Below are 27711 nucleotides of genomic sequence, written 5' to 3'. Positions count from 1 at the left end.
GGTTTTGGGGTCATGGTAATCTCATAGGATGAGTTTGGAAGTTTTCCTTCCATTTCTATTTTTTGAAACAGCTTCAGAAGAATAGGTATTAATTCTTCTTTAAATGTTTGATAGCCTTCCACTGGAAGGCCATCCAGCCATAGATGGAAGATTGTTTATTATTGCCTTCAATTTCTTTGCTGGTTTCTTCTATTTCTTACGTTTCAGTTTTGGTAGTTTATACGTTTCTAGGAATGCATTCATTTCTTCCACATTGCCTAATTTGTTGGCATATAATTGCTCATAATATTCTCTTATAATTATTTGTGTTTCTTTGGTATTGGTTGTGATATCTTTCGTTTATGATTTTATTTATTTGGGTCCCCCCTCTTTTTTTTTTTATAGGTCCTGCTAGGGGTTTATCAATCTCATTAATTCTTTCAAAAACCAGTTCCTGCTTTGCTGATCTGTTCTTTTGAATTCTATTTCATTGATTTCTGCTCTTTTCTCTCCTGCTGGATTTGTTTTATTCTGTTTCCAGCTGCATTAGGTATAAGGTTAGGTTGTATATTTGAGCCTTTTCTTATTTCTTGAGAGAGGCCTGTATTGCTATATACCTCCCTCTTAGGACTGTCTTTGCTGCATCTGAAAGGTTCTGAATAGTTGTGCTTTCATTTTCAGTTGTTTCCATGAATTTCTTAAATTCCTGAATTTCTTGGTTGACCCACTTATTCTTTAGTAGGATGCTCTTTAACATCCATGTATTTGTGGTCCTTCCAAATTTTCTCTTGTGATTCACGTTTTAAAGTATGAAAAAATGCAGGGAATAATCCCAGTCCTTTGATACCAGTTGAATCCTGACTTGCAACCCAGTATATGATCTATTCTGGAGAATGTTCCATGTTCACTTGAGGAGAATGTGCATTCTGCCAATTTAGGATGAAATACTCTGAATAGATCTGTGAGGTCCATCTGGTCCAGTGTGTTATTCAAACTCCTTGTTTTCTTGTTGATCAGCCTAGATGGTCTGTCCACTGCTGTGAGTGGTGTGTTAAAGTCCCCTACTATTGTTATATTAACAATGTGTTTCTTTAATTTTGTTATTAATTGGTTTATATACTTGGCTGCTCCAGTTAGGGCATAAATATTTACAATTATTAAATATTCCTGTTGGATAGACCCTTTTATTATGATACAGTGTCCTTCATCTCTTATTTCCAGTCCTTGGTTTAAAATTTAGTTTGTCTGATATAAGGATTGTTACCCCAGCTTTTTTTTGATGTCCACTAGCATGATAAAAGGTTCTCCGCCCCTTTACTTTCAATCTGGAGGTGTCTTTGGATCTAAAATGAGTCTCTTGTAGATAGCATATCGATGGGTCTTATTTTTTTTTAATACACTCTGATTCCCTGTATCTTTTGATTGTAGCATTTAACCCATTTATGTTCAGAATAATTACTGAAATATATGAATTTAATACCATTGTATTACCTGTAAAGTCACTGTTTCTGTATAGTCTCCGTCTTTGTTACTTTTGGGTTCTCTCTTCACTCAAAGCGTCCCCTCCTTTAGTATTTCTTGCAGGACTGATTTAATGATCACAAATTCTTTTAGTTTCTATATGTCCTAGAAGCTCTTTATCTCTCCCTCTATTCTGAATGACAGCCTTGCTGGATAAAGGATTCTTGGTTGTGTTATTTTTCTCATTTAGCACCTTGAATAATATGCCCGTCCTTTCCAGCCCGCCAGGTGTCTGTGGACAGGTTTGTATCAGACTTACTTGTCTATCCTTAGGTTAAGGACTTCATGTCCTGAGCTGCTTTCAGGATTTTCTCTTTATCTCTGAATTTTGCAAGCTTCATTATTATAAATCAAGGTGCTGACCTATTTTTATTGATTTTGAAGGTGGGGTTTTCTGTGCCTTCTGGACTTGAATGTCAGTTTCCTTCTCCAGATTAGGGTAGTTCTCTGCTCCAATTTGTTGAAATAGACCTTCTGCCTCTGTCTTTCCTCTTCCTCTGGGACCCCAATTATTCTAATATTGTTTTGCTTTATGGTATTGCTGATCTCTCAAATCTTCTTTGTGATCCAGTTATTTATCTTTTTCTCTGCTTCTTTATTCTCCATCATTTGCTTTATATATCACTGACTCTTCTGCCTCATTTGTCCTAGCAGTTGGAGCCTCTATTTGATTGCATCTCAGTAATATCCTTTTTATTTCAGCCTGATTAGATTTTAGTTCTTCTATTTTTCCAGTAAGGGATTTTCTAGTGTCCTCTATGCCTTTTTAAAGCCTAGCTAGTAACTTTATAATCATTATTTTGAATTATACTTCCAACATCTTACTTATATCCATACTGATTAAATCCCAGGCAGTGAGTACTGCCTCTTGTTCATTCTTTTGCAGGTTTTCTGTCTCATCATTATGTCCAGAAAATATGAGAAAATATAACAACAGTAACAACAAAATACACTAGAAAAATACACACTAAACAAATCAGAAGAGAACAGAAATATATATATAGAGAGAGAACCAAACAAGAAGTAGAACAGCAGTTGAATTCCTGGGACCAGATGAAACTAAGGTCTCCTACTCCTCTGCCATCTTGGATTCAAGAAGAAGTAGAATAGAACACATAAATAAAGTAGATAATGCATGTATTCTGATCTGTCAGAATAAACTAATTACCAAAATAGGAAAGAAAAACATATATATGTACACAAAATTAAAATCGAATAAAAGGAAACAAAAAATGTAAAATATTTACAATGTAAATATAAAAATAAAAATTAAAAAAGACTTAAAAAATAAGAAAATAGCTGAAAAGGAAAGAAATATATAAAATCGAAAGGCTAAAGAGTAACAAAAAAACAACACGTGTTATATACTGTTTTCCCCAAGAACTGTAGGTTAGCCATTCTGGTTTTTTTATTATGAATTTTTTAACATTTTTTAAAAATTTGAATTTGATTTGCCAACATATAGTGTAACACCCAGTGCTCATCCCATCAAGTGTCCTCCTCTCTCTGATGGGTAAACTTGGTATTAGCTGGTTCCTGTTGGTCTTCTGGGGGAGGGGCCTGTTACTCTGATTCTCAGGTGTCCTTGCACCACCCTTGCCAGTGGGCAGGGCTCAGTATAAGCTGCTCCAGATTCCACTATGTGGCTGTTTTGCTGCCTGAAGGCTTTCAGCACTGATGGGGGGGGATGACAGTGGTGGCACCCCATCTCTAGCCTGGGAGCTGAAAGTCTGTACCCTGCACTCCTCTGTGAGCCCCCCCCCCCCCCCCACAAAAAAGCAGTCACTCTTGTCTCTCAGGTTTCCATCTGAACTCTGTGTTCACCCAGGTTGTGACTGTGCATTTTTATCTCACGATGTGACACAGCTTTGAGTCTCCAAACTTTATGGGACTCCTGTGGACCCTGGGGAAGGATGGGGGTCTCTCTGCAGTTTTGTCTCTCGCTGGGTTCCTGCTCAGAGTGTGGTAGACTGACCATGTAGTGGTTTGTGGTTCATGGCAACACCTAGCAGAAAGCGAGTGTCTAGACTTGCTGTTTGCAGCCAGCCTTCCTGCTCTGATGCTTTGTAACCCTGGAAATCCTGAGACCATGCTGTCCTACTTGGGATTCCACCCACTTTGCCCCCGAGCACCTTTCAGGCAGACTTTTAAAAGTTCTCATGTTGTACTCCACTGCTTGTAACACTTTCCGGTACCCAGCTTATGGAGGCTCCCTCCTTCGCAGTTTATCTTCTGATATATCGCCTCAGATTCACTTCTTTACATCTCCCACCCTACAAAAGTGGCTGCTTTTCTGTTTGTAGAATTGCAGTAATTCTTTTCTCAGATCTCTGGTTAATTTCACAGGCATTCAGAATGATTTGATAACTATCTAGCTGAATTCCAGGGACCAGACAAAATTAGGGTACCATACTCCTCTACCATCTTAAATCCCCTGAACATTTTTAAAAAAATGTTTTAAATGATTCAATTTCTCCATTACAGGAAGTGTAGGCTTTCTCTGTCTTACGGCACTTCTAGTGAATTATATTTTTCTAGGTATTTGTTTCTAGTTCATCTAAGTTTTCAAATTTATTGGTATGAAATGGTCATGGTATTATTTCATCTCTTTAACTTCCACTGGCCTCTTAATTTTTTTAGCTCATTTACCATTTTTTCATCTTAACAATATTTTTCAAAATTTAAATTCAATTTGCCAACATATAACACCCTATGCTTATCCCATCTAGTGCCTGTCACCCAGTTACTTCATCCCCTGACCTTCCTCCCTTTCTACAACCCTTTGTTTCCCAGAGTTAGGAGTCTCTCATGGTTTGACTTCCTAATTTTTCCACACTCAGTTTCCCTCCATTCCTTTACAGTCCCTTTCAATCTTTCTTATATTCCACATATAAGCAAAACCATATGATGATTGGCTTTCTCCAACTGACTTATTTCACTCAGCATAATACCCTCTGGTTCCATCCACATCGAAGCAAATGGTATTCATCCTTTCTGATTGCTGAGTAATATTCCATTGTGTGTGTGTGTATATCTTCTTTATGACCTCTTTTATATTCCTAATATTGTATTCCTAATATTGCTTGTGCCTCTTTTTTGCTTGATTCATCTCATCAGAGTTTTTATCTATTTTAATAGTCTTTCAAAGAGCCATCCAGGGCTTTGCTGAATCTATTGTATTTTTTTGTTAGTTTTTGAGTGAATGTGGAAAGGGGGTAGGGGCAGAGGAAAAGGAAGAGAGAGAATCTTAAGCAGGCTCCATGCCTACCATGGAGCCCAATGCAGGGATCAATTTCATGACCCTGAGATCATGACCTGAGCTCAAAATAAGAATTGGATACTTAACCAACTAAGCTACCCAGGTGCCCCTGTATCTTTGTTTTCTATTTCACTGATGTTGACTCATTTTCTTTCTTCTACTTTTCATGGGTTTATCGTTCATTCTCTAATTCTTAAATTGAGTATTTAGTTGCTTGTCAGCCTGTCTTTTCTTCCAGTGTATTTAAAGCTATATTTTCCTTTCTCAGTACTCCTAATATGTATTTATATTATTGTTCAACTGTTATGCAGAATCAAAACATCAGTTATTATGACTTAGTTCATTATCATTACTATCATTTAGTCACAGGGAAGTTTTTAGATTCCATTAGGACTTCCAATTGTATGGGGTTTTTAAAAAGTTATTTTTAGAACTATATTGTTAATTGAATAGTGCAAAAAGAACAGGACTTATCAACTCCTTGAAATTTGAAACTTATTTTGCAGTTTGGTCTATTTTTTGGAAAAAATTCCATGTATATTTGAAATGAATATAGTCAACAAACTACTAATTCAAGTTTGTGTTTTTTTTTTTTTTTTTAATTCAAGTTTGTTATTAATATTTTTATTTTATATATTTATTGATTTCTAGTATGCTTATCAATAAAAGGCTTATATTTAAATCTTTCAGTGTGATAACAGATTTGTCTATTTCTCCTTATGCTCTAAAACTTTGCAGTTTTTAAAACTATTAGGTGCATAAAAGGAAAAATCATTGAACCAAAAAATATTTATATTTGGGGACCTCTTGCCTCAGCTGTACAATTCTCTCCCATGGGCGTGATTCTGACCTAAGTGGTTGGACAAAACTTGGTGCCAAGAGAGTAAAGCTGTTCAGCACCAAGGCACGGAAGCTCTGTGTGTCCCCATAGCTGGGGCCAGCTTGTGCCCCTGGAGCCTAAAGCCTGCCAATGCTCCTAGGAGGTAGCATCAGAAAAAGATACCCCAAGTTGAACCGGCCTGACACCCCGCCCCTGTCTCAGGGAAACCCTGTGAACCTGAGCCAAAGGGCTGATGTGCACTTGTTTACTATGTAAGCAGGAGTAGAAGAATATCTAATGTACAGTGGAACCTTGTACAGCATAAATAATAGCTTTGAGAAAAAAAAAACATGTTGATAATGAGGAAAGACATGCATGTGTGGGGGCAGGGGCCATACAGATCTCTGCAGCTTCCTTTACATTTTGCTATGAATCTAAAATTCTTCTAACAAATAAACTTTTAAAATACTTTTAAAAAACTATTTCAGGGGCACCTGGGTGGCTCCGTGGTTGAGCATCTGCCTTTGCCTCAGGTCGTGACCTTGGGGTCCTGGTATCGAATCCTGCATCAGGCTACCTACAGGGAGCCTCTCCCTCTGCCTATGTCTCTGCCTCTCTGTCTTGCTCATGAATAAATAAAATCTAAAAAAAAAAATTATTTCCATTAGCAATGCCTAAAAATGAAACACTTAGGTATAAGTCTAACAAAATATGTATTAGATCTATATGAGGAAAACTATAAAACTCTACTGAAAGATATCAAAGAAGAATTAAATTAATGGAGGGATATCCTATGTACTTGGATAGGAAGACTCAATATTGTCAAGATGTCAGTTCTTCCCAACTTGATCTACAGATTTGATATAATTCCAATCAAAATCCCAGCAAGTTATTTTGTGAATATTAACAAGCTGATTTTAAAGTATATATGGGAAGTTGAAAGATCCAGTATAACCGACTGAACATTGAAGAACAATGTCAAAGGACAGACTACTTCAAGACTTTCTATAAAGCAGGACACCCGGGTGGCTCAGTGGCTAATCATCTGCCTTAGGTTCAGGTTGTGATCCCGGGGTCCTGAGATCAAGTCCACATCTGGCTCCCTGTGAGGAGCCTGCTTCTCCCTCTGCCTGTGTCTCTGCCTCTCTGTCTATCATGAATAAATAAAGTTTTTTTTTTTAAAGACTTTCTATAAAGCAACATTAATCAAGATAGTGTGTTACTGAAATAGACAACCTATCAGTAGATTAGAACAGATCCACCTAAATATAATTAACTGATTTTTGACAAAAAAGCAAGGGTAACAAAATATAAAAAGATGGTCTTTTCAACAAATGGTGCTGGAACAATCAAACAACCATGTGCAAAAAAAAAAAAAAAAAAAAAAAAGGAATCTGTCACACTGTCACAGACCTTAACCCTTCACAAAATTTAACTCAAGCTGATCATAAACTTAAATGTAAAACACAAAACTATGAAACTTCTAGAAGATAACAAAGAAGAAAATCTAGATGACTTTGAATATGGAAACGACCTTTTAGATGTAACCCTATAGGTAAAATTCATGAAATAAATCAGTAAGCTGGACATCATTAAAAATTCTGTTCTGCAAAACACAATATAGCAATAATCGCGTCTCAGATAAACCTCATTGGCTACGATACTGCCACTGCGCAAAGCTTGCAAAACACAATATAAAGGGACACCTGGGTGGCTCAGTGGTTGAGGGTTTGGTTCACGTTGTGATCCTGGGGTTCTGGGATTGAGTCCCACATCAGGCTCCCCCGCAGGGAGCCTGCTTCTCCCTCTGCCTATGTCTCCGCCTATCTCTGTTTCTCTCATGAATAAATAAAAAATCTTTAAGAAAAAAACACAATATAAAGAAAATGAAAAGCCAAAGACAGAAAAATATTTGTAAAAGACACATGTGATATATAACTCTTATCCTATTGTATAAAGAACTCTTAAAATTTAATTTAAAAAATGAATGACCCAATTAAAAAATGGACAAAAGAACTTAAAAGACACCATACCCATTTTTAAATTAGGTTGACTTTTTACTGTTGCATCGTAAGAGTTATTTATATATTCTGGATTCTAGACCCTTATCAGATAAATGATTTCCAAATATTTTCTCCCATTTCTGTGGGTTGTCTTTTTTTTTTAATTTTTTAAAAATTTTTATTTATTTATGATAGTCACGGGGCGGGGGGGGGCAGAGACACAGGCAGAGGGAGAAGCAGGCTCCATGCACCGGGAGCCCGATGTGGGATCCGATCCCGGGTCTCCAGGATTACGCCCTGGGCCAAAGGCAGGCGCCAAACCGCTGCGCCACCCAGGGATCCCCTCTGTGGGTTGTCTTTTGACTTTGATAGTATCTTTTAATGCACATAGACAACTTTTACTGGACTTTTGATGAAGTCCAATTTCTCTCTTTTGTTGTTGTTGCTTGTATGTTTGCTGTCCTATTAAGAAATCAATGCCTCATCTAAGGTCATGATTTACCCTTGCACTTTCTTCTAAGAGTTGTATAGTTTTAGTTCTTATATTTAAGTTTTTTGACCATTCTGAGCTAATTTTTATATATGGTAGGGTCCAAATTCATTCTTTTGAATGTGAATATCCAATTGTTCCAGCACCATTTGTTGAAAGACTATTAATCTTTTTTGAATGGTTTTGGCACAAACAACAAATCAATTGACCATAGATAGTTTATTTCTAGAGTCTCAATTCTATTCCATTGACCCATGTATCTTAGCACTTTTAATAATACATTCATCACTTATTACACCTATGAAACAAAGTTCCTTGCAGGTGGGGGAAATATTTGTATTCACCTTAGTGTTTTTAACACAGCACTTAGCAAATCCTCAAAACATGTTTACTGAACAAATAAATAGTTTACTTTTGAGGCTCCCTGCATGGAACCTGCTTCTCCCTCTGCCTCTCTCTCATGAATAAATAAAATCTTTAAAAAAATAGAAAAAAATAGAAAGCTTCTGTGCAGCAAAGGAAACAACAAAACTAGAAGGCAACCTACAGAATAGGAGAAAATATCGGGATTATTCAAACACTTACTGAACATTTTTTTTTTACTTTTTTTTTTTTTTACTGAACATTTTGTACAGAAATTTGGGCACCTCAAAGTTGGCAACTGAGGAAAAAGTAGGTCATGAACTCAAACAGCAACAATTAAAGCTCTAAGTGTTGTCAGTTAACACAAAGAAAATGCTCCTGAAAATAGAACAAAAATCACTTTCAACCAGGACATCTAGGAGTGTCCCCCACACAAAGTCTTCTTGAAGGGTAGGTTAATACCTCAAATTTCCTGTAATGAATTTCGAAAAAAAAAATAAGGAGACAGGAGTTTGAATTTCACTAATATGGTTTGGGAGTTTTGATTAGCTTTCAAGAGTAAGAACAGCTTCTTAAGTAAATTCCTGGGACCTATTCTTTTGGTTTATCTGACACATATACCTCAAAAGTACAACACGACCTATAAAATTTTAAAAATATAAGTTGATTAACACAGGATTAAATTTAGATGGCAGAATAGGACTTAGACACACACCTAAAGCCATGGATGTAAATTATAATTTTAAGCCTTCCTTTCAACTTTACTTCCTCAGCCAGCCAAATTATTGTCATGCTGATTTTTTTTCCCCACAGAGGGAGGGAGGGAGGAAGAGTCCAAGGGAGAGGCAGAGAAAGAGAATCTTAAGCAAGCTCCACACTCCATGCATGAGCCCAGTGTAAGGCTTGATTTTACAATCCTAAGATATTTGGCTTAGGTCAAAGAGTCACTTAGCTGACCAAGCCACCCCTCTGTCATACTGATTTTGAAGAAACATATGCTTTCAAAGCTTGGATATAAAATTTTTTTAAAATCTGCTAGTAAAAAATGCAATATATAAACTTACATTGTGGGAGTTATTTCTTGTTCAAAGATCTGATACCAAAAACAGATGAAAAGAAAAGTAGAAGACAGTGTCATATATGAGAAACAGTCTTTGGAATCAGTTAACAGTTCCTCCAGAATATGACCTAAATCTCTGAGCTGTGTGTGTGTGTGTGTGTGTGTGTGTGTGTGTGAGAGAGAGACAGAGAGACAGAGAGAGAGACAGAGAGACAGAGAAATGAAAGTAATCTTTCTCTAAGTGGTTATAAGGATTTTACAAGATGATATATATGTTCATAAAGTAGGTACTCAATAAGGTTCCAACATTTCATAATGGTAAGACAGATTAACTGTTTAAAAAGCCTTTCAAAACAGATATTCAATACCTTTATTGTAGAGGAAAAGATTATCAAAATATTCCCAAAAGCACAACTCTGAAATGCCAGTTTTGTTCTTAAAGGACTTAAAAACTTTAATGGTGTTCACACCATACAGTCAGGAAGTAGAACAACCCCACAAAAAAGCAAAAAGAAAAGCAAAAATCCCAAGATCTTCTCCAACCACAATTATTTTTACTATGAAACAGAATTTCCTTACAAATTAAGTAGTTTTTACAGTGGCAACATTTATCATTGATGTGATCTGTTTAATATGACTGTAGTCAAAAGGGAAGTTGGGCTTGTTATTTTTCCAGAAATTGAAAAAAGTACCATCATTAAGATAAGGAAGAGAAAGATTTGTATCCATCTTTTTGGGACATGTAAGGTGAGAGTGCAGTCTCACAGTTGGAGAATTTGTGGCTATTGCTGGAGGAACTGGAGATGCTCTCTAGTAAGCGGGTAATCCCTCTTCCCCGAACACTGCTGTTTTGGCCAGAAATTTTCACCCCAGATGGATAGTCACCTAAGGATATTGGAAATACAAGAAGAGAATATGTAGCAATTTCATGGCTTTATTATAGAGATCCCTCAATTGACTCTTATCCCACTGTAAGCCTTTCATGAACAGGACAGAGATTCTTAGCAAAGGAAAACATTCTCAGAGTAAAAGCTAAAAGGCTGAACAAGAATATTTTTGTTTTTAGCTCCAGAAACCTTAATTGAAGTTCTTCAGGCACTACTTGAAATTTCACATTCCTAAGCTTTTAAATTTTCCTATCTGCCCCAAAACATCACAAAATTATAAAACTATAGCTGCTACAAGAATATCAGACTTTAGTTTTTAAATGCCCTGAACGAAAGTCTGGAGGATAAGTTAAATTATATTAAAATGCTACAAAAATGTACATATTCAAATTGTTTAAGGTGCTAATAATGCCAAATAAAACTCCTAATTCAACAAGATCCTTGTAGCTTCAAACTAATTTAGAGCATCTTTAAGTACCATACCCTGGATCTGATTAAGCTTTAAGGTCCTATACTGTCTGAAGTACATTCTTAGGAAACAGAAGATACTTACCAGTGGGTGGGTTTGATCTTTGTTCCTGATTAGAAGAACTGAAATGAGAAAATCCTGAACTCTCAACCCTTAGCTTCTATAAGTAACAAAAATACAAGGGAAAATAAGTTTTATTTTTTAATTATTGGATCTACTTCAATTTCAGATTATTTTTTATAAAATACTAACACCAATTTTTCCAACATCCAATCAATTTTTGAAGAGTATTGCTGTAAAGTGAAGCAGAAGGTAGTGTTTGGAGGGGAATTACAGGGTTAAGACAGGATTATTTTTAAAGATGAATAATAACATGTATCCTGATAAGAATGATTCAGTACTGAGAGAAATGGTAAAAATGCAGGAAAGAGAAGTAAATTGTTGGAGTCATATCTTTGAGGAGGTAAGAGAATAAGATCTCAAACATAAATTAGTGTGGAATGGTCTTAGCAGGAACACAGACAATTCATGCATTAAAAAGCAGAATGCAGTGGTAGGAATATGTAGAAAATCTCTTCTGACTGTTTCTATTTTCTCAGAGAAGTAGGAGGCAAGGGTATCAGCTCAAATAAGGATGAGGGAAGAGGTGACTGAATCTGAAGTGAAAGAAGGTGAGAAATAACACTAGGACACTGGGAGAAATGGACAACTGACAGTGTTCCACTAAGGGCTCACCTGAAGTTGGTAGTGCTGTTTAATAAAACTAGTCAGTATGGCAGTTTCTTTTCAGCCTCATTTAGCTTCATGAGTATGGGGACAGAGTAAGTGAAGAGCTAGGTTTAATCAGGGTATTTGTCAACCAAGTTTGATAAAAAACTTGATATTGCAAAAGTGAGTGGAAATAATAGAACAAGGAATCTAAGCTTCCTGGGAAGGAAAGAGGTGATGGGTGGTGGAAAGAGAGGGGTACAGAAGGAGACACAAGGCTGTTGCACTGCATATATGTCAGGGGTACCACTAGGGTCTAGGGCAGGGTAGTGGGAATGAGTACCTGCTGTACACCAGGAAACAGGACCACTGGAGAACAGAAAGTCAAGGAACTAAGAAGTCAGGCAGTTGGAAGGATTACCCATGGGCAAACTGAAACCAAGAATTCAGACAGGAATATTGTTTGATCTCCTGGCTCAGTGTTGCTCTAGGAATGAGGACAACCAACTCAGGGACCTATTGATTCCAAGATGCAGTTATTAGGCACTACAGTCTTTATAGCATAAGATTTAAAGCCTAAAGATTTTAGGGGCACCTGAGTGGCTCAGAAGTTGAGCGTCTGCCTTCGGCTCAGGGCGTGACCTTGGGGTCCTGGGATCGAGTACTGTATCAGGCTCCTTGCATGGAGCCTGCTTCTCCGGTCTCTGCCTCTATGTCTCTCATGAATAAATAAATAAAATCTTAAAAAAAAAAAAAAAAGAATCAAAGGGGGCATAATGAGATTAATTCTGGGGTCTTAATACAATGATGATAGGGCTAATGAGGCAGGGTTTTTCAACCTAGGCATTACTGACATCTTAGACTGGATAACACTTGGTTGTGAGAGGCTGTCCTATGCATTGTAGGATGTGTGGCAGGATCTCTGGCCTCTACCCATTCAGTACCAGTAGCACCCCGTCCATAGCTGACAACCAAAAATGTCTCCCAACATTGTCAAATGTCTCCCAGAGGACACAAAATAGGCCCTAGCTGATAACAACTGAGTTAAAAGGAGAAAGAAGAGTCTTGCTCAGAAATATATGGACAGTCTGGGACATTTATTCTTTAAATTGTCATACATTAAGATGGACTTTTTGGTGTGTATATTCTACAAGTTTTAACACATGACTAGATTTGTGAAACCACTACTGCAATCAGGATATAGAGCCATTCTATCACCTCAAAAACTTTCTTCATGCTTTCCCTTTACAGTTATACCCTCCCTCCAACTCCAAACCCCTGGGAACCACAGATAGGTTATTGTTATTGTTTTGTCTTTTCAAGAATGCCACATAATATTTTGAGAATGCTTCTTTTTTGCTAAGTATAATTAATACCTTTGAGAATGATCCTAATTACTGACTGTGATCAATAGTTTATCCTATTTTGGGGGTTCTCTTTTCACTGTTTTCTGAACTACTTTTAACTAATATTTATTACCTACTATGCTCCAAGGTAGAGTTCTTGGCCGTTTCATATTCAGTCGCATTTAATCTACAACTACTAGCCCTTATTACTATTCTTGTTTTATAGATAAGGAATCAGCACAGAAAGTTCAAATAACTTGCATAAAGTCACACAGCCCATATGGAGTAGGTCTGAAATCCAATTCAGGAATTCTAACTCCAGAGTCTATACTCTTAGCTGCTATGCTGTTAGTAGCATATAGAGGTCTACCAGTAAATAAATTTCAAGGAGGAAATCTCAAGAAATTAATTCCCTTAATTTATTTAGGGAGATTAAATAGCTCTTAATCAAATCCTGAATCAGGTCTTATCCATTTCAAAGTAAATATTTTAAATATTTACATTATTTACATTCAGATATTTAATATTTGGAATGAATTTTGGATATGATTTGTTAAAGACTAACTGCTCATGTTAATTTTCTTAAAACTTCATTAAATATAGTGGAAAAATATACCAGGAAGGAGAAAGATTTACGCAACTGGGTCCAAATGGATTAAGGGGTCTTTGACATACCAGGGGTGCCTGGGTGGCTGAGTGGCTGAGTCAGTTGAGTAACCAATCGACTCTTGATTTCGGCTCAGGTCAAGATCTCAGAGTCCTGAGAAGTCCCCCATATCTAGATCTGTGCTCAGCAGGGTGTCTGCTCCCTCTCCTTCTGCCCCTCCCCCACGTGCTCTCTTTCTCTCTCTCTTAAATAAATCTTGGGGGGGGGGGGGTGTCTGACATTCCATGAAAGACTTTTTAAAAAAATGTTTTTGAAGAAAGAAAGAACCAAAGTCCTGATCTTTAGCTGTTGCTGACCAGAGCCACAGCGAGTACCACATACAGAGTGATCAGTACCTCCTAAAAGTCAGTTCCTTACCTGGTAACGCCCTGCATCCAATACAACCATTTTGGGTGTCACACTATTGCTGGCCTCATAATCTTGAAGTGGTACATGAGTATCTGTGAGCTGGATTCCAAAGAGAGTGGCCAGAGAGTTACTGATGCAGTACCTTCAAAAGGAGGTAAGAAAAGCTGGATATCAGAATCTGATCTAATTCATTCTAAAATGTTCATATTTTTAAAATTTCTAATATAAAGAAAAAGCATGTAAGATATACTGTTCTAAATTGAGGAAAAAAGAAATTTAGAGATTTGGAGAAGAAATGGGTTCAGGGAGCAATACATCTTATAAACTGATCATTACTGGTAAGCAATACTCTGATTACCAGATAAAATTTCAGGTTCATTTTAAGGGAATAGGATTGAGAGTAAAGATTACCAGAGTTCTAAAATGTTTAAGTCAGGCAGAGGGCAGCAACAGAAATTATACTACAACTTTAAAAATACTTATTTATCCTCAGAACCAACTAACCAGCCATGTAAAGGGACCACCAGAGCACCGAAAAATCTAAGGCTCCAGGTGCTTTCACTACAAAATAAGAAGAAAAGTGTCTATATTTTTTGAGCATCTTAACAATGCTAATGTTAATGGTATTAGCAAATTTCATCTCCTATAAGGAGAACTTTCAGTAAGTGCTTCTGAAGGTTCACCCAAATGGCTCAAGTGATAACTATACCAACAAGTGAGACATGGACAGAATAATAAAAGTAACATGAAGCTTTTTTTGTTTGTTCCTTTTAAAGATTTATTTATTCATGAGAGACAGAGAGAGGCAGAGACACAGGCAGAGGGAGAAGCCCATTGCGGGACTTGATCCCAGGACTGCAGGATCATGACCTGAGCTGAAGGCAGATGCTCAACGGCTGAGCCACCCAGGTGTCCCAACATGAAGTTTTTTTTGTTTTGTTTTTAAAAGAAAAAAAGAAAAAAAAAAACCCAACCATTTGTTTTAGAAAAGAATTATGGAAATAGGTGAACAGTGTTTAACCCCAATTTGCAAAAGCAACAGCGAGCAAAATGGCAAAGAATTCAATGCAGAATACAGCATTATGAAGAAACTCTTTTCTCTGACTTACGCAATTTTCTTGCAAACAGCTAGAGCACAGAAGAGAATATCGTTTTCTTCATGCCACTTGCACCTGTACAAAGAAAGGACTTTAATATCCTTAATGGCAGTAGCACTGCTTAAAGGTTTTTATATGCCAGATTTCTAAAATCATTTAAGAAAAACTGACACTATTACTCAAAGATTAAGGTTTCTTAGTTAACAAAAACCAGATTCTTTCAGAAAGACTTGTTTAAATGTTATCTCTTCTGATGCAAATTCATAATGCTATGCAAACCACACATAACTCTACCAGGTAAATTCTACCTTGAAATAAAATGAGTGTTACAGGGACACATTAGTGACTGTGGTTAACATGCACTTGTTCAACATTTGTTTACTAAGTGCATATTATTTACCAAGTATTGATCTTGGCTCTAAACAGTATTGAATGAAACATGTTTAAAAAGAGAGAGAGAAAGAAGAAAACACAGAAAGTCTTGATAATTACAAATGGAAATGATGAACAACATACTTTTACAACGGCAGCCACCATAAATCTGTATCTTTCCACTGAGCAATGTCTATTGAAACTCAGAACAGTACTAACTGCGTAATTCAAAGCTTGCCTGAACCCTAGCAAGAATCATTTAAAAGTTACAAACATGCTGAACACTAAATGTAAAAACTTAGTTATCTACACTTAATGAAAGTTACTTAACTGAATAGAAGACTGTCTAAATATGAGATTAATAATTTCTCCCATTGCTTTTCTAAAAAGTCACTCAGTAAATAGGATTCATAAAACTCTTAACTCTAAAATGAAGGCTCAAGTTGAAACTAAGCCTGTTCTTACATATGCACACAGAATCAAGTAATTTTTAAATTCCTAGTTTTGCTCCTTTTCTGGAACTTAAAACCAAGTTTACTGCCTCATATACACATTTCCATTATAGATCATATTTGAAATAAAAGCAATTGAAAAACCAACAATGTATTCTAGGATTAAAAACAAACTCAAGAACAAGCCTATGGAAATCTAACCCCAGGGGAAAAATGCCTCCAACCTACAGTTACATTTTTTAAAATGACGGTGTTTTCATCTCTTTTTACTTAAGTTTTCCTTTAAATTCCAGTTAGTTAACATACAGTGTAAATATTAGTTTTGGGTGTACAATTCAGTAATTAAACACTTACATACATCATCCTGTACTCATCAGAAGTGCACTCCCCAATCCCCATCACCTATTTAAGCCCCCACCCCACCCCATAACCATTATAGTTGAGAGTCTGTTTTTCGGTTGGCCTCCCTTCCCAACCCCTCCCCATAATCTTTTGCTTCTTAAATTCCACATATGATGAAATCATATGGTACTGGTCTTTCTCTGACTTATTTCTTCTTGATTCTCTTCCTCAAAATCACCCCACGAATCCCCCTAAAAATATGAGTGTATTTTCTAGTAAAGGAAGATTCACTCTAAGTATCTGTCAAAATTCAGAACTGCTTTGTATACTTCGTTAAGCTATTAACATTCACTTTGCAATATCAAATCTAGCCCTAGCTTTAACACCTCTTAGATGGGTTTCTTTGATGAAATTCTAAAGTTATGAGGTCACAAGTGAGTAAATCTATCCAACACTCTCATTCACTCAAACGACATGTAGCATAAAGGCCTTGAGACTCCTCTTTTCCTATCTCCAAAGGTGGCAATAATCTCCTTTCCTCCTATTTCAGGACGATTCCTCCTCCTTTTCAAGGATAGCCCAGCCTCTACCTTGCTAAGGAAGCACGATCACCTGGCAGCTACAGAGGCTCTACACTCTAGTCAAACCGAATCACTGGTCTGTCTTAAACAGTTCATGTGCTTTCTGTCCTTTGAGTCACTGGTTCAGGTCGTTTCTACTCTTGGAAGGTCTTCCTTTCAACCCAAATCTCTGCTCAGAGAAATTCTATGCATCATTCCAGCAGAACCAAATAAAAAATTTACCTCATAAGGTAATGCATACATTTTTACTGATGTAATTTCTCCCTGATGTATCATCATCTTCTGAAACACCAGTTATCAGAAATTATCACATACAACTCCAGCATCTTTACATGCTTTATTGCTTTTGTCAGCCAGGAGACACTGAAGCCAAAGAAAATCATGTTGCCCTTTCCCATATTTCCCACTGAATCCAGTTTCAGGCCTTATGTACAAGAGCTGCCCAAGGATTTGTTAAATCAAAAACTCAACAAATTGGGCTAAGAAAAAACTATTCTAAAGTGATATCAATATACAAAATTTCACCCCTTAAAAACTACTATTGCTGGGGCTTCTGGCTTAAAATAAACAAATCTATCTCCTCTTGATCCCAATACTATGAAAACAAAAGTCAAAGAATAAAAACAGTAGCAATCCACAATAAAGGGAAAACAGAAGGAGGCCTCCATGGAAGAGAGTTTAACAAATGTGTGGGATACGGAAAGTAAATGCAGGAGTGGGAACTGAGGAGGAAGTAGTAAATAGACAAAGGAGGTCACAGCCTTCACTCCTCACAGAAACAGCTGCACAGAAGGAGATATGCCTCCTAGAAGTCAAGAGAGACTCTGAATCCATGCAGATATCCCTGGCCAGAAAGCAGAGTAAGACAGGAAGCTGAACTTCTTCTGTACAAAGAATAGTCGAGTTCCCTGACCTTGTACAAAGAAGTAAACTGCTCTTGGAGAACCTCTGGCATTTAGGATTCTGTCTCAGTGTAACCTCTAGCTCCCTCATCTGCTTCCCCTATAGTAAAGTCCAAATAGTTGATAATACCCACTGAATACAGAGCACTTACTCAGCTATACAGCCTGATTTCTAAATATGGACATAACCAAGGACAATCAGACATTCAAAGAAAGCATGCAACATGAAAAGATCAAGACAGGACACAACTCACAACCCCAAAGAATGAGATAATCCAGAAAACCAAAGCAAACATTCCACTCCATCAACAAGTATCCCAATGAGATCTGTGAAATTATTGTATCTATGATCTTAGTTTTCTTCCTCTTATTTGCAACCCAAACCAACAATGATGGAGGCTATGGCAATATGTGTAACATGATAGTAACTGCAGGCTGAGAGCTATTGAGAGCTCCAAAAGTAGCCTCTGCCCAGTTCTAAAATGTCAGAACTTGTCAGGGCTCTGTGCTAGGTCCTCTTCTCTTTATGCCCTCTGAGTGACCTCGTCAATATGCTGTAAGATCCATTACAGCAGAAAACTAGTCTCTCTTCATTGTATTTTCAGGGCCCAGAACAGTGCCTGGCACATAATAAATGAGTGCTGGCATTACCCAAACCTCTCCAGAGTGCTAGGCCAGAACCACCAGCTGCCTCCTTGTTATTTCTAGATCTTACCTCACCAGGGCCTCAAAACATTCTAAACTTGCTCTTCTCTCTCTTCCCCATCTACCCTGAAGTATATACTACAAACCTAAGTATGGTCTTTATTTCTTTTCATTCTCTCTTCCTGTATCCAGTCCATCAGCAAGTCCCACTGGTTTTTACCAAGATGAAATCTACTTAATCCTCTCCATTTCTACTGTCACCTCCCTGCAAGCCATTTCTTGCCTGGACCAGAGGAAAAGTCTAATAGTTTTAGACTATACTTCCTTTTTTGCCTCCTCTCAATATATACATTAAAAGCTCAGGCCATCTTTTAGAAACCTAATCATTCTGTGAATTCCCTGCTTGATAAAATTCCTTCCTGAACCCCCCTAAATACAGAGAACTGATAGTTGCTAAGGGGGGGGGGTTCTATTCTGTAGTGAAGAAGGTGTATGGTGTTTATAATCCTTATATCTTCAACCTCACCTTGTGTGTTCTCCCCTTTGCTCACTATCTTCCAGTCACACTGACAACAATTTCCAGTAAACACCAAGCTTTCACCTCCAGGCTTTTGCACCTCTCTTCCCAGAATGCTTTTCTTTACATTTTTCACATGCTTGCATTACTTTCTTGCTTCAGATCTCAGTTTTAAGGTTACATCCTCAAAAAAAGTCTTGACTATTCTAGAAAGTAGTCTTTCTATACACTCTTCTAAAAGAGGAACAATATCCTGTTGATTTCCTTAGCACTGATCACAAAATTACCATTTTATTATTTACTGTATTGTTTCACTTTCCCACTAAAATGTTAACTTTATGAAGGCAGAACCCACATTAATCTTGTTCACCACTGTACCTTTAGCACAGCACAGTGCCTGGGACAGAGAAGATCCTTAATAAATACTGGTCGATTAAATAAAAGCTGCCTTGTTTCATCCATAGGTCATACACAGTAAATTAAAGATAATTATGACAAGAAGAAACCAGGAGAATGGGAGATTTATAAAAGTTATAAATATTCTAGCCTTCAAAATATAGCCCGCTTAATAAGATTCCGATATTTAGTCTAACTGAACTCAACTTCACCAATATCTACCCATTTCACTTACCCATTTTTCCAAAAGCTAGAGACATTTATCAAAAATTTATTTAAAACTTTAATGTAAAAGCAAAAGTTTAAGATAGTGTTTGAAATGAGCCCCATCTGCTTATATTAACTGATCCCAACAAGAGCTTCTGTTGGCTACTACAACCCAATCTCCCTCCTAAATACTACATATTGGAATCCTACATTAAGCAGCTCAGAAAAAGGTAGATCCATCCTGTTCAAAGCAGCTTATTACACAGTGCTTACAGTACTGTGTAATAGTTTCATCGTTAACAAAACCCATGGAACAAGCCTCAGTGTCTTATAACAAATCTACCCTTGCTACAGCCTGTACTTATTCAACTGAGCTCAATCCTGTATTTCTTCCATTTTAAAACATGTTTTCTTTTTCCACATTTTAACTGAAGTTGGAATGCATCTTACAATTGAAGGTATTTTACAATTGCTATTGGTCAATCTAGAATTAGTTGTGTTGCCTGAACATGTACAAATTTGCTTGTTCTTGATGATAAGCAATTGCAACTCATTTTAGTCAATAAACCATTTGAAGATTATTTGAGAAAGTATTGGTTTGTGTCTGAATACTTTCTGCTGACATCATCTGATAAGATCAAGAAAGAACCAGCATCAAACTCACAGAAAAGGTAGGTGCCAGTGGCAAAGAAGAATTTTAATATACTAGCATAAAAATACATATAACCATTGTGTATGTTTCATTTTAATTCATATCATTCACTTTCTTTGTAGAATACTTGCTCAGCCTATTCTTTTTTCTTCTAGTAACCATATACACTTTATCCTTCCCCTAAAATTACTTTTCATTTTTTAATGAAAGTATAATTGACACACAAGTGCTACATTAGTTTCAGGTGTACAACATAGTACTTCCACAAGTCTGTACATTACACTATGCTGACAAGGGTAGCTACCACCTGTCACCATACAACACTATTAAAATACCACTGACTATATTCCCTATACTACACTTTTCATCCCCAAAACATATTCATTCCATAACTGGAAGCCTATACCTCCTACTTTCCCCCTTTACTCATTTTGCCCATTTCCCCACCCTCCCCTCTGGCAACCATCAGTTTAGTTTGTTGTATGTATTTATGAACCTATTTTTGCTTTTGTTTTGTTTTTTAGATTTCACATAGAAGTAAAATCCTGTATTTGTCTTTCTCTTCATTCATCATAACACCCTCTAGGTCCATCCATGCTTTGCAAATGGTAAGATCTTATTCTTTTTTATGACTGAATATTATTCGTGTGTGTGTGTGTGTGTGACTCTATACACACACATACAACATCCTTTTTATACATGCATCTATTGATGGACAGTTGGGTTGCTTTCATATCTTGGCTATTGTAAATAATGCAATAAATACATGGGTGCATATATATTTTCCAATTAGTTTTAATTTTCTATGGGTAAATACCCAGAAATGGAATTACTGGATCATATGGTATTTCTATTTTTAATTTTTTTTAATTTTATTTATTTATGATAGTCACAGAGAGAGAGAGAGAGAGAGGCAGAGACACAGGCAGAGGGAGAAGCAGGCTCCATGCACCGGGAGCCTGATGTGGGACTCGATCCCCGGTCTCCAGGATTGCGCCCTGGGCCAAAGGCAGGCGCCAAACCGCTGCGCCACCCAGGGATCCCTATTTTTAATTTTTTGAAGAACTTCCATACTGTTTTCCACAGTGGCTGCACCAATTTACACTCCCACCAAAAATGCACAAGGAAAAAAACCTGTTAGTTTCCAACGGAGTAATTTCTCAAGTTCACACCTGACCCTTTATATGGCTTTATAGGGAGAGTAGAGTCCACAAGACACTGGGGGAGAGAAAGAAGGGAAATAGAGATCCTAAGATTAAGTCACAATCATTTCACAATGATAAGATCTATAAATATTCAGAATCTTGATAGATCAGGGCACTGACTACAGCAAAGGAACTTAAAAGTGCCTGTGAGGTTTCAGGAGGCAGTCTGGAAGGGAGGGAAGGAAAAGAGTTATTTAGAAACTGTGTGGAGGGAAAAAAAGGCAAAAGGGGAGAAATTGTTTTCTTTTGTCCTGAAAAATCCTAAAGAAAAACGGGAATCCCCACAACCACACCCCTGCTACCCTGAAAGCATTCAAAGAAATTAGTTTGGTACACTGACAGAAGAGGGAGCACTTGAACTATGAATCTCCAAACCACCAGCCATGTCCAAGAAATACAAAGGAATAACATACCTTGATCTACAGAAAGCTACAAGAAAACTGAAAATGAGACTGAAAACACTCTTGCTGATAACCCTCTCTTTACCTTCCTTCCCTCCCCAGTCAAAAAATCATGAGAGGAAAACTATAACATAACACTCTGTGTTGAATTAAATATCTTCAAACAAGAATTTTAAGATATGATAACATGCCCTGAATGAGAAATTTCAAAACTAAGAACACAAGTAAGAGCTGACAAAACTCTGGAAATAAAATTACATCAGAAAAGAACTAAATTACAAACATATGCTGGACTCCCTTCAGAAAAGAAATTAAATAGAACAGAACCAATAAACTACAACTGAATAAAAATCTCCAGGAATAAGACCTGATTCTGCATAATGAATGGGCTCACCAAACAACTGAGAAATTTGGAAACATAAAATGTAAAATCTCTGGAAGAAGTACAGATTACCAAAACAGATCCTATTAAAGTCAGAAAGCCTAATCAAACCGATTTTCATAGAACAGGGAAAGTTATCAAAGAACTGCCCCACAAAAATTTGCCAGTCCCAGATATGCACAACTTGTAGGAGAAACTTTTAAAGGTCTTGGAAGACCCAAAAGTAGATTTGAGAAATGGAAAGACAAATCTCTTGTCTTTGGATAGAATTCAACATTATAAACATTTCAGTTCTCCCCAAGTTAATTTATAAATATAATGCAATCCAAGGAGTTTCATGGAGCTAGACAGAAGTGAAGTGATACTTCTGAATATACCTTTTTGTTTAAACACATTAAAAAGGTAAGAGAATCCATAAGGATGGGGAAAAACAAATGGAATAAAACAAGCAAATGGACGCAATTATATTTCAAAGGAATATTTTAACCATGCTGAAAAAGAGGGGGGGAGGGGAAGAACCAACCCAGATAACTTTTGAGCAAAGTATTTAGACTATATGCCTTCAGACTAAAAAACAACTGAAAGCAAATTCTGAACTATTAATTTTTTACAGTAATATCACTCAATTTTTAAACAATTGACTTTTAGTTCATGTATTCTAGGACTGAACAAACAAGTAAGAATATTGAACACCAGGTTTTTTACTCAGAGAGGGAAAATACAAAAATAGAAAAGTGGAAAACCAGAAAACAGTATGTGTTGAACTGGAATTATAGGTATTCAGTATGAACTCATGGTGAGATAGACATAAAAATGTATGCAGAGGCTGTATATATATGTAGCTCTCTCCACTACAGGGAATAATCAGTGATGCTTTAGAAGGAATGAGCATACCCGTACCCACGTTCTATCTCCTAAACGCTGTCCTCCATTTAAAGGAGCCAGGGATCCTTGGAGAAATGGGTAATCCAAAGCTGAAGCAGGGAAAGCACAAAGATAAGCCTGCAACACTAAGTCAGAAAGCGAAGCACTCAAAGAATTGTGAAGAAATGTCAAAAGGACAAACCACTGCTTTGAAGGGCTTCCCACTGGCCATAAATCAAACTGAGCATAAAAACTAAGTTGATAGTAACAGATTGCAGCCCATTTGATAAAATAGGAATCCATGATTCTATACTCCTAAATTATTTTTTAAAAATAAAAGCTCTTAGGGCATCTGGGTGGCTCAGTCAGTTGAGCAGCTAACTCTTGGTTTCAGCTTGGGTTGCCTGGGATCAAGCCTCATGTCAGGTTGCTGCTAAGACGGAAGTGTGCTTGAGGATTCTCTTTCCCTCTCCTTTCCCCCTGACAAATAAATAAATAAATCTTTAAAAAAATATAAAAGCAAAGCTCTTCCTTACAGAATGTCAACTAATAAACGTAAAAGGAACAGCTGGATTAGAAAACTCACCATTTAGAAACATAATAATTACTCATTCAGGCAAAAGTCATCAGTGGATGTGAAAACCATGAGGCAAAAAAAAAAAAAAAAAAAAAAAAAAAAAAAAAAAGAAAACCATGAGGCAGACTAAAATTTGATATTATCTACCAAATCTCAAAATATCTCCCTACAAAATAATTCCAAGGTGAAAACCAGTAACTTTTCAAGGGAGAAATCTGGAAAGGACTATTTTAAGTTATCAAAGTTATCATCAGTGATGGAACTGGACATCATATGCATCCAGATATGACATAATGAGAAGACCTAATTTTTGTGGTATTCCTGTCTAAAATATATTACCTCAAACTAAATCATGAAGAAATACAGGCAAACTAAAACTAAAACATTCTATAAAGCAACTGGCCTGTAATCTTAAAAAAAGTTAAGATCATGAAACTCAAAGTCAGTCATTTGCAACTACCTTCTCCCATTCTGAAGGTTGCCTATTAGTTTTTATTTTTTCCTTCACTGTGCAGAAACTTTTTATATGTTGATGTATGTTGATGATGTCCCAATAGTTTAATTTTTGCTTTTGTTTCCTTTGCCTCAGGAGATACATCTAGTAAGAAGTTGCTATGGCCAATGTCGAAGAGGTTACTGCCTGTGTTCTCCTCTAGGATTTTGATGATTTCAGGTTTCACGTTTAGGTCTTTCATCCATTTTGAATTTATTTTTGTGTATGGTGTAAGAAAGTGGTCCAGTTTCATTCTTTTGCATGTGGCTGTCCAGTTTTCCCAATGCTATTTGTACATATAGAAAGAACTTCTAAAACTGAACATCCAAAAAACAAATAATCCAGTTAAAAGGTGAGAAGACATGAATAGACATTTCTCTGAAGAAGGCATACAGATGGCTAACTTGAAAAGATGCTCAATATCACTCAGAGAAATACAAATTAAAACTACAATGAGACATTACCTCATACCTGTCAGAATGGCTAAAACTAACAGCACAGGAAACAACAGGTGTTGGTGAGGATGTGGGGAAAGGGAACCCTTTTATACTGTTGGTGGAAATGCAAAGTGGTGCAGCCACTCTAGAAAACAGTATGGAGGTTCCTAAAGTTAAAAATAGAGCTACCCTTCAATCCAGCAATTACACTACTAGGTACTTACTCAAAAGTTACAAAAATACTAATCCAAAGGCATACATGCAACCTAATGTTTATATAGCATTATCAACAATATCCAAACTATGGAAAGAGCATTTCCCAATGTCTACCAACTGATGAATGGATAAAGAATATGTGGTATACACACACACACTGGAATATCACTTAGCCATAAAGAGAATGATATCTTGCTATTTGCAACATCGTGGATAGACCTAGAGAGTATTATGCTAAGTAAAATAAGTTAGAGAAAGACAAACACCATATGATTTCACTCCTAACTGGAATTTAAGAAACAAAACAGATGAACACAGGTGGGGAAGAAAAGACACAAATCAGGAGACTCTTAACTACAGAGAACAAACTGAGGATTTCTGGAGAGCGGAAGGTACGGGAATGGGTTAAACAGGTGATGGGCATTAAGGAGTGCACTTGGTGTTGTATGTAAGTGATGAATCACTGTATCCTATACCCGAAACACTATATGTTGACACAAATTTAAATAAAAACTTGATAAAAGACAAAACAGTCAAAGTAAGACTGAAAAACTATTTCAGAGTAAAGGAGTCTAAAGAAACCTGATAACTAAATGCAACGGGTGATCTTGAATTTAATTTGTGTTAATATACAATAAAATTATCAAAACAAGAAATTGCCATTGGCACAATATTATTGTCAAATCAGAAGGCCATATTCATATTTTGCTAGTGTTCCAATAATGTCTTTTATAGTGAAAGAAAAAAATCTAGTCTAGAATTCTGCCCAGGACCACATGCTCCATTTAGTTATCAGGTTTCTTTAGACTCCTTTAACTGAAATAGTTTCTCAGTCTTACTTTGACTCAAAATTTTCAAGTTTTTATTTAAATTTCTGTACTATTCCTTTTTTCTTCTCTGTACTATTCTTGCAAACTTTTCTGTAAACCTGGAATTATTTCAAAATAAAAAATATTTTCAATTTATTTCACTGACATACTTCTTATAGGTAAGTAGTATAAAAATCCCATGTAATAAAACATCTGTTTAAATAAATATATTCTTTCATCAGTACAAAAATTCTAACTGATAAAGCACCATCTCAGTTATTTGGTAATGTGTTTTGCTTTTAGCTGTAGACAACATGACAATGTATGGGACAATCAATGGAATCTTCTTATTCAAGGAAATAATGATTCCAAGCTTTCATAGGAAAATAGTGCCTATTGACGAAAAAAAGAAAAGACTAACCCTGTCATCATATTTTGTCAGTTCACAAATTCAAAACCACTATCACAAAATCACTTATAAATACCTTGTGTTGCTAGAATAATCCCACATGGCCACATCTAGGAGGCTCCGAACCCAGGTTTTAGAGGGCTCCTTAAGAAATTTTTGCTGGTAGATTCCCACTACAAGATCTTCTACAGTGAGAAGTTCTAGATCTTGTCTGATTTCTTCCATTGGTAAACAGAAAAAGGTAAACAATTACTGAATTTAGGTACACAGAACATATATACCAAAATAGAAATAACAGATGTTACAATGCACTTAAATAATGACCTAGTTTTACTTACCTGATGCCTTTGCCATATGCTTCAAACACCAGTTGACTCTGGCTCTGTCATCAGACTGGAGAAGGGAAAAAATTTACTTGTATTTTCTCCTACACTGAGTTAATTTTAATCAATTGCTGTCCTTTCAAACTGGGGAGGTGGGGGTGGCAGGAAGGGAAAGACTGAAGAGTTTGTGACAACTAAATGAGAACCATAAAAAAGAGCAACATACATTTTAAAAGACTACTGCTTTTAATAACCAGTAACATTTATAAAGCGATGCTAAGAGACTCTGTGAAAAGCAAGGGAGATCTAGGGTAGGCACATGAAGAAACCAATGTTCAGAAAAAGATAAGGTAATCTGTTCATGGTTACACTAAAATAGTAATGTTAAAATCCAGTTCTTCAACTCCTAGCCTAAAAGAATTAGACAAGATAAAGAATAAAGGCTCTCTAAAGATTACAAAAGAAGATCAAGAGATTGTTACAAAGTTTTTAAAAAACAGTAATCTTACTTAGGACAGGTGTACAGATTAGAGCACCCTTTCTTCAGAGTAAAAAAGGGATTTCAGCAGGAGAAACTAAAAACATGAGATCAGTGCTCGCTTCGGCAGCACATATACTAAAAACATGAGATCTGCCAAATTAGAAATAACATTCAGCTTTTGCAGTCTTCAAAATCCCTTCAATACCACAGAAATTATTATACCTAATCACATTCAAAACAATTCAGAATGAACATGTTTTACCACACACAGCTAACACACAAGCAAACATTCTTTCTTTGGGTACCTTTCATGGGTCTTTTAGTATCTCAGTACATGCCTTAAAAAAATTCTTAAAATGAAATTACCTTGCAGTAGATAAGTGGCCAGTTTCCCGGGTTTGGGTGAATAAACCTATAAAGGTTTTGTAACACAGTTGCTTGGTCATACCCAGATTCGAAGTTTGAAATAGGAATCTTGTGACTAGAATCACCTGAAGAGAATACAAAGGAGTAAGGAGTTCAAAATTTGATCAAAGTAAGTATTATGAAATGGGTAAGGAAGAAGGGTTACAGGAACAAGGTACTGGGTAACTCATATTTAAGCACTAGTACCAAGCCTAATTATAGTTAGGTACTTTATATTACCCCATAATCTTATAAGAAGGGCATACACACATATTATAGAAGACACAACTGAAAATCACAAGTTAGCAGAGGTCAATAGTTGGCAAACAATGGAGTCAGGACTAAAGCCCGGTTTAAGTGACTGAGCCTATGTGTGTTCATTATTCCCATCTGCCATTCATGAATCTGTTTTATATATAAGGCTGGAGAACTTAATAGCAAGGACTGCTTTTTCAAAGGTTGTAGGATTAAGGTTTCACTTCCAGTAAAAAAAAAAATGGACCAAGTAATTCAGACCAACTGCTCACAAAAATTTAAACTACCTGAGGATATCAAGAGCACATACAGAGGGACGCCTAGGTGGCTCAGTGGTTGAGCACCTGCCTTTGGCTCAGGATGTGATCCTG

At 36.5% G+C, this 27711-nt stretch overlaps 1 protein-coding gene and 1 pseudogene across 2 annotated transcripts in view; both read right to left on the bottom strand.

Annotated features, from left to right (window-relative positions):
- Nucleotides 1–7195: 7195 nt before the first annotated feature.
- Nucleotides 7196–7260, bottom strand: LOC140636174 (U4 spliceosomal RNA; annotated as a pseudogene).
- A 2663-nt stretch (nucleotides 7261–9923) lies between these two features.
- Nucleotides 9924–27711, bottom strand: part of MAEL (maelstrom spermatogenic transposon silencer) — a 30650-nt gene continuing 12862 nt past the window's right edge. For both annotated transcript variants that reach the window (XM_072830443.1, XM_072830444.1), the window contains exons 6-12: nucleotides 27047–27171; nucleotides 26215–26269; nucleotides 25953–26094; nucleotides 15030–15092; nucleotides 13930–14062; nucleotides 10936–11011; nucleotides 9924–10380 (exon numbers count right to left, since the gene is read on the bottom strand). In XM_072830443.1, coding sequence (XP_072686544.1) covers nucleotides 10193–10380; nucleotides 10936–11011; nucleotides 13930–14062; nucleotides 15030–15092; nucleotides 25953–26094; nucleotides 26215–26269; nucleotides 27047–27171 — 782 coding nt within the window. In that variant the 3' untranslated portion in view covers nucleotides 9924–10192. The remainder of the gene's footprint in view (nucleotides 10381–10935; nucleotides 11012–13929; nucleotides 14063–15029; nucleotides 15093–25952; nucleotides 26095–26214; nucleotides 26270–27046; nucleotides 27172–27711) is intronic.

This window comes from Canis lupus, chromosome 6 (assembly GCF_048164855.1).
Source record: "Canis lupus baileyi chromosome 6, mCanLup2.hap1, whole genome shotgun sequence".
Taxonomy (NCBI): domain Eukaryota; kingdom Metazoa; phylum Chordata; class Mammalia; order Carnivora; family Canidae; genus Canis; species Canis lupus.
This window is presented reverse-complemented; position numbering and strand designations above follow the sequence as displayed.